This window comes from Danio rerio, chromosome 9 (assembly GCF_049306965.1).
Source record: "Danio rerio strain Tuebingen ecotype United States chromosome 9, GRCz12tu, whole genome shotgun sequence".
NCBI classification, from domain to species: Eukaryota; Metazoa; Chordata; class Actinopteri; order Cypriniformes; family Danionidae; genus Danio; species Danio rerio.
Genome location: NC_133184.1, coordinates 7,560,001 through 7,575,287, shown reverse-complemented (window position 1 = coordinate 7,575,287; position 15,287 = coordinate 7,560,001). Strand labels below are relative to the sequence as shown.

Genomic DNA, 15,287 nt, shown 5'->3' with positions numbered 1-15,287 from the left:
TTATTTACGAGATTTGTGTTAGCTAAATGGTTTTTATGTTTAAAATTTGAAATAATGTACCATTTACATATATTTCAATTAATAAGGAAAGCGAGTGCATGTTTTTATCAAAACTAAAATTGGATTTTTTTTTAAATGCGTCTGCGTCTAAAACAATATAATTTGCACACAAAAAATTATCTGGCTCTTCTCTAAAGAACTTGCTGCTCCGCCCTGTTTAGAGCATCATTCCGAACGTTTTGCGTCATAGCTAACGTAGTTCACATGATGGATCGGCGACAAAGCAACTACGAGTTTTGGGAAACACTCGCCACTACATTGTTCTTTTACCAAATGGTGCATTGTACTATGATAGTTCAGTCACAAGTTATGTCTTTGTTTATGAAACACACCCCTGGTGGATTTTATGAACCAATCATAAGTGTGATGGCTTAGGAGTTCACAAGTAGAGGAAGATGCACATGTGCACCCAGGTTTCACATCAGCAGCGCTGCAATCTTTTTAATCTGTTTTGTTCACTATTTTCTTTAAAGCTGCTTCTAACCATGACATGTCCACAATAAATTGTTATAATAGATTTATTAAGGGATTATATGCAACATCCTTAATTTATTCTCCTAGGTACGGAAAAAGCTCCACTTAAGTATCACACTAGGAAGGAAAAAGTATGGTTATATAACTTTTGAAGAATCAGAATTGGTACTTGGTATCGGCCGATTACAATGACAAGGAATCGGTACTTGGTATCGGCTGCAAAAATCCTGATCGAAGCATCCCTAATTTCAACAAATCTTGCAGAAAGTTTTCGAAAAAGAGTTTTGAGCCTTTTCCAATTTAAAGCTTAACTTTTCTGTAGCTTCATTGTATACTGAAATGAAATAAAAATTAAGAAAAGTAAATGTTCTTATGCGATGTAACTATAGAAGAATAGTTTTATGTAAATATAGAAGATTTTTTTGAGCAAGATGCTAATGGAATGGTCAATTCCATGATTGCTAAGCTAAAAGCGCTCCTGCTAGACCTGTATATCGTCTGAACGGATAAAAAAATGGTCAAACTTAACTGTTTAACTCTTTGGAAGTTGTAAAATGTGCCTATTTCCAAAACAAGAGGAGTGCTCCTTTAAGATGACTGACAGGTGGATTCGTGATGAGAAAGAGGAATATAGTTACCGGAGAAAGTACATCTCCATCGAAGCGGCGGATGGTGTTGGGCTTCCGGCGGTGGGTTGGCTCGGGATGCTGGACTTTTGGTGGAGGATTTGGGGGGTGAGGATTGGTCTGAGGGGGGTGGTGGTACTTCTGTTGCTGTTGCTGTGGCGGCTGTTTCTGTGGCTTTTTCTTCTTTTTCTTTCGGCATTCCCTGCGCTCCTCTTTTTGACGGATTCGCATTAGCTGCACTCGTCTCTGCTGGTGATTGATGAAGACTAGAAAAGGAAGGAATCGATAAAGACAGATAGGATTGGGAGATATAGCTCTGATATGGCTTCAGCAGCACATCAGGTCAAAAACAGAGCCGTTATTCTGTGCTGTAAAGGCACTGTTATGTGTATTGGCTGCGATTCGCCATCAGTGGTCCAGAGCCAAGCTGATAAACAAACCGTTGAGTGTTTTGACACATTCGGCTCTGCACAGGGCTAAATCGACATTCTGTTCTGTCATTATTAAAAACAGACGGATTATTTCTGCCCATTCAGTCGCTGTGTTGTGCCTCAACAGCTCCGTGGCCCATCTGTCAGGGAATTCGTGTAATGGTCTTTCTCTGTCGCTCTCCCCCTCAGAAAACACTCCTCCCACTCTCGCCTCTATTCTTCTGCCCCTTCCTCATGGCAGCGCCCTCCCCCATCCCGCCAAACAAGGGCCCAGCTTGTCGCCATGGCAACCACCCCCAGCGCAGTTCACACTGTCTGTTCTCCCAGTGGGCATTTTAATGCTTTATCTCAGTGTAACGGTTTGTTTAGCCTTGCGCTTGACAAGGAAAAGTAGTGTATTCATGCATATATTTAAAAGAGAAAGGTTCTTGAGACGTCTGGAAATTTATACCCACAATTCTGTATTGGCCATAGACGGTGTGATTTCTACCTTTAGATATTTCCTGAATACTCTTGACATTGCTAAGGATGTAGGTGGTTGCTCTGTACTAGAAAGTGTTCAAGTGGTTTAAAAGTCCCTATTCATGGATTTCAGGTCATGCTTTCCCATTGAGTCACTTATGGCCTGTTTCCACTGAGTGGTAAGATACAGTACACTTATAAGGCCGTTTTCACTGTCAAAGGGTACTTAAAAAGCAAACCATAGCATACCATTTTTTGGGTACCCTTTTGAAAGGGTACCCTTTTGAAAGGGTACCTTGCACAACAAAAGGATACCAAAAAGTTGTAGCAAGATGCGCAGCTGAACGCTATTGGTTTACAGAGATACGTTTCTAGTTCATGCACAAGCCAAGTGAATGAAAACACCATAACAATATATAAATAAGAAGAGCAAAATATGCCATTTGCCCTGTTGTTGTTTACAAGGCCATCTAAGCGCAAACGGTTTCACTTTCTCGAGAGATCTTGCGTGAACGTCTGTCTATACACGAAATATTTCTTTAGCTAATGATCATATTGCGTGTGTGATTATTGAAGTGCTTCTGACATCCGATCCTATAAGAAACTGACAAATGCGAGAAGATGAGTGAAGAACGAAAAAACAAAGGAGAAACCAGAAAAACAAAGGAGCAGATGATTCTTTCAACAACCTAAAACATGAACAAACTACCATATTTAACTATTATCATCATCACATTTTGGACTATAAACTCGAAATCAATATTACTCATGAAATAATGTTGAGCGGAGCACATGCTTTTGATTGATCGCAGCTGGTTCCGCATTAACTAACACATGATTCACCAATCAGATGATTCCTAACTCACTTTAAATAACCAGAGTTTCTTTCTTTAGTTATCTTAAAGAGTTCTCCCTTCCACCCCTACTCATCCACCTTTCCCTTTATATGGCAGCACAGTGGCCCAGTGGTTAGCACTGTCGCTTCACAGCAAGATTGTCACTGGTTCAAATTCTTAACAGGCTAGTAGTCATTTCTGTGCGGAGTTAACATGTCCTCCCCGTGCTTGCTTGGGTTTTCCCTGGCATCTCTGGTTTCCTCCCACAGTCCAAAAACATGTGTCATAAGTAAATAGATCAATCTAAGTTAGCACTACCCTGCTGAAAAATCCAGCTTAAACCAGCCTAGGCTGGTTGGCTGGTTTTAGCTGGTCGACCAGCCTGGTTTTAGATGAGTTTTGGCCCCTTCCAGGCTGGTTTCCAGCCATTTCCAGCCTGGTCTAAGCTGGTCAAGCTGGGAGATGACCAGCTAAAACCAGGTTAACCAGCCCAGCCAAGCTGGGAGTCCAGCCAAAACCAGCTATGTCCAGCTTAAACCAGGTTGGTCAAGCTGGTTTTAGATGGTTTAAGCTGTTCACTTTCCAGCCTGACCAGCTAAGACCAGGCTGGAAATGGCTGGAAACTAGCCTGGAAATGGCCAAAACCCCTCTAAACCCAGGGTGGTCGACCAGGTAAAACCAGCCAACCAGCCTAGGCTGGTTCAAGCTGGATTTTTCAGCAGGTTATAGTTGAGCTCTTAACCAGCAGTATCTCTATATAGCAATTTAAAATCTGTCATCAGCTCTAAATAATATGGGGAGATCTCGAGACCTCAAGGATCTTATGAGCTCAGGGCTCTCTCCTAGGACAGCATGCCAAACTCACTTTATAATCAATCATCAGCTAAGCGGTAACTCTTTGAATGATACAGATGAGAGGTTTGCACTGACCCTGGGCTATATGGTGGGTGTTGTTTTTGAACCCAAATAAGAGCTAAATATATGCTGTGTGTACTATTGGTACCCTTTTGGCAGTGGAAACGCAAGCCTGATGAAGGTGACCCGTACCAACCCTAACGTCTCAGGAAACGGGCCATTAGAGAGACTGTGAGAGGTAGACACAGCTGATCTCCACAGCAAGTAATTAAGTAGGATAGTCATAAAAAAGAAACTATCCATAAATATCTCTATAAATACACCAAGAAGAAAATTTAAGGAAGTAACCTTGTTTCCAAAAACACATGGAGCGATGTCCTCTTAAAGAGACTTTATATCAGATTATACATATGTAAGAATTTGGGATCTTTTTTGGTACAATGTACAAAAAATGTGACATTTATGCTTGTTTCTGAGATCCTTTCTTCTGTTCTAAAACACATGGAACCAACAAAGCTCACTTATAATGCTCTTATAAAGCTCTTATAATAAGCTGTTCTCTACTATAATGTCAATGTGTAATGCTAGGAAAATTGATTATAGTCTAACATCAGTGTGACCTATATACTCTATTATATCACAGCCAGATCTGCATACTCTATTGTCTCAAAGAATGGTAGGATGAAAATAATCTAATGTGAATCTGAATTAATCTGTCCTCTAAAATAGTGCGCTATATTAGGCAAATTAATTGAACCGTCCATATAAGTGTGTTTGAGTGGGTTAGAGCATAAACACTGTAGAAGGCTGACCTAGCAGGACTGGACACCCCTGCATCACATGGAAGGTCCTGATGTACTTCATTATCTGTGTCCTGCTCCATCATGCACAAAGTCAGTGCTCAAGCCATGAAAAATATATTCAGTTGGCGACTGATTGTGAACTGAGCCGTTTGGCATGTATGCAAACCCTACATTTTTGATGGCTCAATTTTCTCATGTGCTGTCGTTTACCCAGATGGTGTGTAGATGATCTGATGATGTGAATTGTGTCATACAGACTATCCACAAGCCCAAGTGGAACGTGAACAAGGGAAGTATACTATGTTTTAGCCACAGTTTTGCCTCTTTTACTATAATGCTTTGCTTCTCCTGAGCGGTGCATTTCAGTTCAGCACATTACAGTACTTTTTGGTAAAGGTCACCCTGATCAGGCTTGCATTTCCACTACCAATAGTACCTTTACTTGGTAGGCAAGGTGTATGCCAGAAAATTGCTATAAATTTCATTCTCACTGGTTCATACATCACATATTTTAAGAACTCAAGTATATTATTTAAAATATAAACAGTAAACTTTCCACATGTTTTATCTTTAAAGAGCCCCTATAATGGTTTTTTGAAAATGAGCTTCCGTGCATTGTAACACAGCTCTAAGTGAACAAAAACATCCAGCTGAGGTTTAAAGCTGAAAGTGCACCGTGTTTAAAACAATCGATTCTTTAACAAAATAGTCGACTCAAAGTAGAATGATTAAATTGAGTTGGATTCAGGTCTTTTGCTTGAATGCATTAACCGTGATATGGACCGGTACATCACCAAATATGTAGTTCTAGATCCGATAAAATGTGAACACGCCTTTCCCTTCAGACACTAACGGAGCGCTGAGGATCACAGGACTGATCATGACATGAAAATGACGATCACTGACAGGAATAAAGAGTTAAAGTTCATTTTCACAACAACACTACAGTATAGCCAACCCTGTGCTGTGTTTGTTCCTGTCATTTCTCTGATTTTTGAAACAATAAACTACACTGCAACGCAGGATTTGCCGGCCGTTTGCTATTGAAGGAGCAACAGAGATTATTATATATGGGACTTTGTCAGTAACAGTTACAGTTTATATGGACCAGTTTCTTCTTCCTCCAGATAATAACATGTAAGTCTGATTAAAATTGTTGCCTCATTTTGCGTAGTTTAAAATTTATGTGCTTAATTGTTTGTTGTAAGCTGTAATCACTCTGCGCACCTTGTTATCACTTATCTATTATAGGTCGTTGCTTGTACTGTATCTCTCAGGTTAAACCTTCATCAAGTTGTTCACATATTGTGTTTAAAACCACATTGAAAATGCGACGCGTGCTTCTATGGAACGAAATCAATGCCAAAAGTATTGAATTAAAAAGCTTGTTGAATAGCACAAACTGATAACAAATAACACACCGAATTAACAAGTTCTTGCATTTTAATGACTTGAATTCCAGGTTTTGTATGTTTAGGTCCTGACGTTTAACATAGCTGTTTATTTAAACTGTGAATATTTCAACTGAAAATATTTCAAACACGTTTTCATACTTATAAATTCAATTATTCATATTCAATTTCCAGATTTCACTTACAAAATATTCAATACCCGTTAAAAATACGAGGTATAATATTCAAAAGGCAATTTCCAGTTCATTTTATTTCAGTTAATAAATCAAATATTCGCTTCCATAAATTCAGTGGTTCAAATTTGACTGTTAAGATTTGACATTACATCCGGGAACTGCAGGAAAAGCAATAGATTGCAGATTGAAGATGCTTTTTCACCAGCAGGTGGAGATGGAATAATTGAAAAAGCTAATGAAGGCACAAAGTAGCATTTAATATTAATATCAATTTCTTGGACATTATAAGTAAGGCAAGTGGCATTTTATTACTTATAATGTCCAAGACATTGATATTTATATTAAATGCTACATTTGTGCCTTCATAAGCTTTTTTCTCGTCTCTTTACTGGGTTAAAAATCTTAAATTATTCCATCTCCATCTGCCGGTGAAAAAGCAGCGGGTGATCTTCAATCTGCAAAATATTGCTTTTCCAGCAGTTCCTGGATGTAATGTCGAGTTTTAACAGTCGAATTTGAACCACTGAATTTATGGAAGCGAATATTTGAACTGAAATAAAATGAACTGGAAATTGCCTTTTGAATATTATACATCGTATTTTTAATGGGTATTGAATATTTTGTAAGTGAAATCTGGAAATTGAATATGAATAATTGAAAATTATAATCATGTTAAACTTCAGGACCTAAACATACAAAACCTGGAATTCAAGTCATTAAAATAAAAGAACTTGTTAATTCGGTGTGTTATTTTTTTCAGTTTGTGCTATTCAACAAGCTTTTTAATTCAATACTTTTGGCATTGATTTTGTTCCATATTGCTTCTTCCTTTACTGATTTAAATGCATTTGAACTCGTGATCCTCTGTCCTTTGTCTTTGCTATGGCCACCATTAACTGTTCCTACACACACGCAGCGTGATCAATTTTAAAAATAGTTTAACTTTTGCCACTGTGTGGATTAATACTGAATGTGTTTCGCTGTTATTACCTGGGGTTAGGGTTAAGATTAGAGTGATATGCTGGTGTTTATCTGCTTAGCTTTATTGCATTTTCTGCATTGGGATTTCACACACTCTCTGCTAATACATACCCATGTTGGGCGTTTCTCTTTGTCTCGCCCTGAACCCAGTCAACCAATCACAACAGAATGGGTAATTGAACCAATCACCGCAGATTAGCCTCATGCAAAGGAGGGGTTTGCGAACAAATGAATCACTGAACAAATCATATGAGAGTCGTTGGCATAATTAGATGCAATAATTAAATGTATATTATTAGACAACGAAAGTGTTTTTTGACCTTGCATGCATAGCACATCAGCCTGTAGCTGGAGACCCCCAAAACCTAAATATGACCATTTACAACCCATTACAAAAAAGGGGCTCTTTAAATGCTGTGCACTATCAGTGCAATATTGCTGGGTTGTGTTTTGTTAATTTTTAAAAATGGTGCTTCCTATGTTGTCATTTCCTTGTGTTGCTGCATCTAGCAGTGATGATTCTCTGTAAACCAATAGAATTCAGCAATGATACTAGCTCCACCCTCTTGGTACCATACTGTTGGGCTAGTGGTATGGTACGGTTCGCTGTTTTGCTAACTTTGACGATAGAAATGGAAAAAAAATGCAAACACTACTGTACTGTACTGAACTGTACTGCTCGTTGGAAATGGACCATAATAGTAAGTTGGAAATGAGACACATTGTGGGTACAGACCCAGGGCTACATTTTTCAGAAACTGTAAATATGGGGGACACGTTGTTTTGGTGCCTCAAGATACGCCCCGACACCCTTGAAATGTTCTCTTAGGGCCCATAATGGCCGGCGACGCCCCTGACAACAACTACAGTTCCTTTTCACACTACTACCGACGGATGACCTCCATCTGAAGCCGCCTTTCAACTACAAACGACATTTGGGCACGACTATCGGAATACGCCCCCTTGTGGCAGTCGCACAGAATTTTCAGTTCTGACGAGCACCATGGGAGAGAAGCTGTTCTGACATTGTCCGAAATAAAGGAGTACAAAAACAAGAGCCTTTATTCTCCGTCTGTTTACCATGGTTGAATGAATACTAGAAACTCATAGACCGCTAACATATTGGGTGGATGTGGAAACAACATAAAACATATTTTTAATACTTACATTTATGAACAGATATGTATTTTTTGATATAGACTTTCTCTGATTCAAAAAAATAACCAAAAAAACTAGTATTTCTCATCTCTCGTGCACGGACCTGCTTGTACAACACTGGAATACATCACATCCGGCCGGCCGGTCGCATATGGTCTAGACGCAAGAGTTCAAATATTTCAACGGATCCACAGCTCAAATTAGATCTGAATTTTCCGCATATGAAGATGATCGGAACTGCCCGCAGCTCCCGGACTACTCTCCATTGGAAATGTATGACTTCCGGTCTGTCGCTTGTCATTTGTCACGTGCAGTGGAAAGGAGGCTTAAGGCCGCACGCTGTTTTGGAGCCCCAGAGATATGCCCCGACATCTTCAAAATGCTGTCACAGGACCCATACCAGTCAGTGGCACCCCTGCCAACTACTACTGTTGCTTTTCGCACTACTACTGACCGATAACCTTCTTCTAATGCCTCATGCTGTTTTGGAGCCCCAGAGATATGTCCCGACACTCTCTACCCGCGCCCCTGCCAAGAACAACCGTTTCTTTTGCACTTACCGATAAATCCCATATGGACAACTTTTCCGGCTTGTTCAGTTTGCTTTGTAAATCTGATGGATTTACAAGAAGGACAAGCAAATGGCACATATGATAAAATGTGGCCCAATAATGTATTTGAGATCATCAAAAATCTCAGCCATGTATTTCAAAGTTCCCAAAAATGTAGCCCTGGGCACGTACTGTATCTCAAATGACCTTCGGTTGCATAACTGACACATTCTTGTGAAACTTACCTTCAGTGTGAGAATATCCTTCAGCCGTGACCTTCCACTGAATAAGAACACCCAGCAGCGCCAGCACAGGCCAAACTCCCATGACCACCCATGTGAACCAACATACTTGTCGAGGTGGATCCACCTTCACCCTCTCGTAGATGTAGCGGGTCAGAGCAAAGAGCTCCACGAAATAATCCACAGTCACAGTCACCACGGCGGATCCAAAGACGGCGGTGGAGATGGTGGTGAAACAGCGCTGCCACTGTAGAGTGAGCACCGCAAACAGCATGCCCGAGCCCAGCAGCACGCCCAGGGGAAGCCACACTGTCCTCGGGTGGTAAAACTCCTCCAGAACCACCAGAGAGGCCAGGGCCACTAGCAAACCCAGAAGAAGTCCAACCATAAAAAGCCCCACGCTGCGGACTAGCATTGTGACTAGACCGCACAATGTGCCAATTCCCAGGCCGATGCCCACACTGGCCTCCACACTTAGCTGAGTATCCATGACCCGCTCCTTATAGCAGAGCATGAAGATGATGATGGAGCCAAACATCAGACCCGTGAGGAACATTACAGCCTTAAAGCAACGGTACCCTACAAGAGAAGAGAGGTGGAGAAGGTAGGGAAAATGTAAAAAAAAAAGTTAATAGTTTTGAAGAGAATATGACGTTTTCAAAGCAATAAACAAACTGTATATTTTAGGACTGTTCACACTCTATTTCGTTGTTTAAAATAAGTTTTTGCTATGGTTATGCCTTCTGTCCACACTACCGCAGAGTTTTTGAGCCCCGAAAGAGTATATGCTCGCTCCTTGGGCTCTATTTTGACGGTCCATGCGCAGAGCGCAAAACGCAGGGCGCAAACGCTTTCAGGGCGTGTCAGAACGCATTTTTGCTAATTTAAGGACGGGAAAATCCGCTTTGTGCCTTGGTGCATGGTCTAAAAGGGTTGAGTTTACTTTCTTAATGAGTTATAGGTGTGTCTTGAGAATAAACCAATCAGAGTCTCATCTCCCATTCCCTTTAAGAGCCAGCTGCGTTGCGCCATAAGCGCATTTTGACGTAACGTAAGTCCACTTTCGCTTTTGCTCTCGTGGATAGGGAAACCTTTACGCACAGACATCAATTAGCCCATAAATAATTAATTTTGTTTGTTAAGCACAAAGATTTGTTTCAAAACTATTTCTAAATTCAGTTCTAATTTCTAGCAAACAAATAAATGAACAATAATGACCAAGTGTGGTCAAAATACTGAGTTATTTCCAAATACACCTGCCATGCCCCATATGGTCTAAAACCTGACAGGTGGACAAATCTAAGCTTGTTTTTAATAAAACAAATATAAATATAAATATGGATATAATAATGTAGGCTAGAAATTAATATGTTTTGTAATATTTCATTTATATTTATATCCTGTATATATTCTTAATATACTTAAGGTATTATATATTTTTTATATGTAAAGCTATTTGCGTATTCCTCTGCATCTTGTTTGTAGTGTATAAGCCAGGCGCACTTTGCGCAAGACAATAGACCGACTTTGTTCTGGTCTAAAGATCAGACTATTTACAGTTTCTCAAAATAGCAACGCGCCAAAACACGCCTGCTTTTTTAGACCACAACGCCTATGGGCGCACATTTGAGCGCAAATGCATTTGCTATTTAAACAGTGTGGCGCAACACCTCAAAATGACCCTTGCGCCGAGCTAAAAGTAGCAAAAGAATATTGCGCCGCGCCTTGCGCCAGTTGTATGATAGGGCCCCTAATCTCAGAGTTTAAGCTAGAGTCAAAATTGAAGTTGATTGTATTTCTTGTATTTCTTTTAATTGTATTAAAAAATTGCTTGGTGGGGAGTTCCCGCACGTAAACCAACATGTATAATGCATTTGCTCATTAATGTAATGTGACTTAATGTAATGACTTGAAATCGATAGAAAAAACAGATAAAAAATAAATAACGTAGCCCATTTAAACGGCTACAAAAATAAATAATATACAATATAATATAATAAATATACAAATATACGATATAATAAATAAATATACACTTCAAATGAGGGAATAAAAAAATGTATCCCTCATCTTGAATCTAGATCTAGATATGTAGCGTATATTCAACAGTAGCGTATATTCAATGCGATGAGAGATCATTTTTTTCTCTTCCTGGGATATTTTTTTAAGAATGAAACAAATTATTTCAGAAATGGCTCGACGTGAAATCATGGGGATAAACATTTTGTTTGAAAACACATAAGCGAGATCAGGAGAGTTGCATTGAGTGAAAGCATTTGGCTCTCTGAGCCATTAATGTTCATTCTGTTGCTACAGTTACAGTACATAAATACCTTTAAAATCGTCAGAAGCCTTTCATAATGCATTGTGCTTCTCGCTAAGAGGTTATCTGCTTTCAACTGATGCAATTTAGACTTGTTAATAATGGCCCAAATTGACAGCAGAAGGTGAGGAAGGATAAACAACGTTTTTAACATGGCCACACTGGGGCCAGAGTGGCACAGACAGAGGAGACTCAATATTCTGCTGTTGGTCACAGCTGAGAAACTCTCTCTCTCCCTCTCTATCTGTTTCTCTCTCTCTCCCTCTTCTAGCAAGTAATAGGCAGTGAAAGCAAATTTCACAGTCAAGTGAAAGTGATAAAGCTTATCTAATAGAGAGGGACATAGATTTGTCACCCTTGTCTGGTTGTCACATTCAGCTGGTTATAAAGTGAATTAAATTTGGCCGTAACAACCATAGCTGAATCGATGATAGTGGTGACAAGACAAAAACATATTCATGCCAAAATCTGGGCTCATTCTGAGTAACACTGCTTATGTTTTACCAAACCAGACCAATCTGCTCCCACCAAACAATTCTGTGTCTGACCTCTTGGCTAATACAAGACTAAATTGCATTTATTTCTGTGTATTTGGTGATTAGTCTACTTGTGTTTATTAGACGTTCCGTTTTTGTACTACTGTTATTTAGACTACTGCTAGGTTTTTTTTTTTTAATTTTTCAAAATTTATTTTAGACATCTATAAGAGACCTTTGTAACACTTTACCTGAAGTGAACTTTACCTTTATAATCATGCCATGTTTAAGATAATCTATGCATGCTTATGACAACTCTCAATAAGTATTCATTTTCTTTTCGGCTTAGTTCCTTTATTAATCCGGGGTCGCCCCAGCGGAATGAACTTCCAACTTATCCGGCATATGCTTTATGCAGCGGATCTCCTTCCAGCTGCAACCCATCACTGGGAAACCGCCACACACTTACACTACGGACAATTTAGCCAACCCAATTCACCTGTGGTGCATGTCTTTGGACTGTGGGGGAAACCGGAGCACCCAGAGCAAACCCACGTGAACACGGGGAGAACATGCAAACTCACAGAAATGTCAGATGACCCACCTTAGGCTCGAACCTGCGACCTTCTTGCTGTGAGGTGACAGCACTACCCACTGTGCCGCATGTCATTCGCTCAGTTATGTCATTTTATATGTAAAGACATTGTTTGAGATGTCTTTTTTTGCTGTGACAACTTGACTTTAAAAAAAGACAACATGACTTGTCATAAATCTGTCATAAACATGAGAACATTATAATTATGTGATGAATTTTCTGATCTTTTTTTTCAGTGAATCAAAGTGAATTTGTCATTAAAAATCACTCTGCCAGCTAATTTTATAACAGCCTAATTAATATTTAAAGACATTTAATGATATTGTATCCAAAATTTACCACTGTAGAGGTCAATAAAAATATATATGAAGCTGTTATAAAATTTGCTGAATTTGATAATGCTTGACTATTTAAGCAGGTTTGGCATGCTGTGCCGGGAGAGAACCCTGAGCTTGGAGACAGATGAGCCCACGGCTCCCGCCTGGTCAATAAGCATTAGGAGGGATATGAGATCAGGTAGTTCTCGATAACTTCTCAAGAATAGACCGCTAACTGTGCTAGTTTGTAGTAAGTGCTTGTGACTTTAACTTTTTTTTGCATTGTTTTTTGACTGTGGGAGGAAACCTGAGCATCTGGGGAAAACCCACGCGAACATGAGGAGAACATGCAAACTCCGCACAGAGAGTGTCGGTTGGCTCAGCTAGTGTTTGAACCAACGACCTCCTTGCTGTGGGGCAACAGTCGCCTGAACTTAGAATTGAGGAAGAGGGGGTTCCAAAACGAAGATAAGGAATGAAGTTTATGCTGGATATTTATATTGAATTTAGAGTGATCCGATTGGCTAGTTAGTGATTAGTGATAGAGATCAGCTGTGGTCAATCCTATCACATGCTCCTCTCGAAATTAGTTTAAGAAACTTCACTTATGACAGATTTATGACAATGTAAACTGATCTGGTAATGTCAAGTTGTCATGACACAGATTTTAGTACAGGGTAGCACTCCTTTGAAATGAATGTGGAACCAAGGTGCAGTTGAGGACTGGCCATCCAGAACCAGAGACATATACACATATATTTCTATGATCGGGATTTTTTCCGGAGGTCAGTATGCAAATATTTGTTTAAATTACAAAAATTTCAAATATACATAACTTTTCTACATCGATGGATGAGTGACCGCACGGGCATTGCCGACAAAGAGCGTGTGTTTGTGTTCATGGAAATGTATTATCCTCCATACCTGTTAAATTTGATCTAATTCGTATCCTGAAACACATCCCCTCTACTGCTTTCGCTTCTCATTCTAACGTAGGGAGCAATTCATTTGTGAATAAATCCCTATTACGAACGACTCGTTTACTTAACCGACAATAATACAAGTTTCTGGCACCGCAGCATCTTGTTGTCATATTTCATTTGCACTGTTTGCTTATTTTATTCAACAAAACTAGCATAAGACTGGTATTTAATGCGAGTTGGTGCTACTTTGCCTTATGGTCAGGGCAGTAACGCCCCATTCACACGGGGCATCAGTGTCAATGCTTCCCATTGACTTTGAATAGGTGACGTCAGGCTTTGCCGAACTTCATTGTGAATCCGTCAGTGCCGCTTCAGAGGCGTTGCTTGCTGCAGAAGTTGGGACTAGCTTAACTTTTCAAGCGCTGACGGAAGCGTCAGCCAATCAGATCACTGTATGCAAATACACCAGCTAGACAGTGGCCTATTGCTGCCTGAATTTCCTTGACTGACACTGCTATGACAATCACGGTAGCCCCAACTTCAGACACGCCTTCAGTCAAGCGTTGACGCTGAAGCCCTGTGTGAATGGGGCGTAAGAGACTGTATTATTATCAATAACGTTACTAGTTTAGCATAAAAGTTCGTAACATACAAAAACGTAAAAAATGAAATCTTACCTATAACATGTTCTTTGTTTACACATTAATACATCCGTACACAGCGCAAAAGTCCAGCATCTTCAGACTGGCTTTAATCTTGACTGAGTACGGTTGAATGACATTTATCCAGTGAGCACTGTACAAATGTGGCGGCGCTATTAGTGCATGCTCAGGGTCCAAAGGCGATATCTAGTGCATATATCTATGGTCACGTCAAAGACAGTAACATGTTTTGTTGTCTTTAAAACGGCAAATTGTCATGACGTAGGTTATGATATGTTTATGTAAGCCATTAAGACATGCACAATGTCATAAGCATGCATAAAATCTTATTCATATTTATGGCTACTTCTTAAGTTGCTACCGCCATGTTCAAGTCCCACAACTACCACCTGCAAAGAAATCAACAGCACAACTGTGTTGTAACCTATGTTGCCAGACTGAGGTAATAGATGCTTTGAGATTTCACTATATCGTCAATTGTGTGATGAGCTTCATACATGATCTGGCAACTTGACAAACGTGGACAAAATGCGATTTTTCCTAATTAGATTGTGCCATACAAATTACAGGAGTTTCCCAGGAGAAATCAAAAGATGGGACGGTGGTGGGAGATGGGTGTGAAATACGGTAAGCAGGTATGTCATTTCCATGAACACCCTCTTCAAGTAAAGTGTTACAGACGTCTTTTAAACACAAGAACATGCTTGCTGGGCAGTATCATTCCATTCATTCATCCTTTGAGACCTACCGAAGAAGCAGTAGATGATGCCAAACAGGCAGCACATGGAGCAGACGACAGACGGGACCACCTCATAGCGCCGTTCAATGTCCTCGTCGCAGCTGAACAGACGCTCCGGACTCCCGTCATTAGATGGCAGCGAGAGCTTAAAGGCCAGAAACTGGGCAGGGGACGTCATGCTGTCT

General features: G+C 40.0%; 1 protein-coding gene across 1 annotated transcript in view; it reads right to left on the bottom strand.

Annotated features, from left to right (window-relative positions):
* The window catches only part of tmem198aa (transmembrane protein 198aa), a 49,804-nt gene that overhangs the window by 6,397 nt on the left and 28,120 nt on the right, over positions 1-15,287 (bottom strand). The window contains exons 2-4 of the mRNA XM_686856.10: positions 15,112-15,287; positions 9,071-9,646; positions 1,173-1,426 (exon numbers count right to left, since the gene is read on the bottom strand). The exon at positions 15,112-15,287 is cut by the window's right edge and continues 109 nt beyond it. Of these exons, the coding sequence (XP_691948.4) occupies positions 1,173-1,426; positions 9,071-9,646; positions 15,112-15,280 (999 nt within the window). The 5' untranslated portion in view covers positions 15,281-15,287. The remainder of the gene's footprint in view (positions 1-1,172; positions 1,427-9,070; positions 9,647-15,111) is intronic.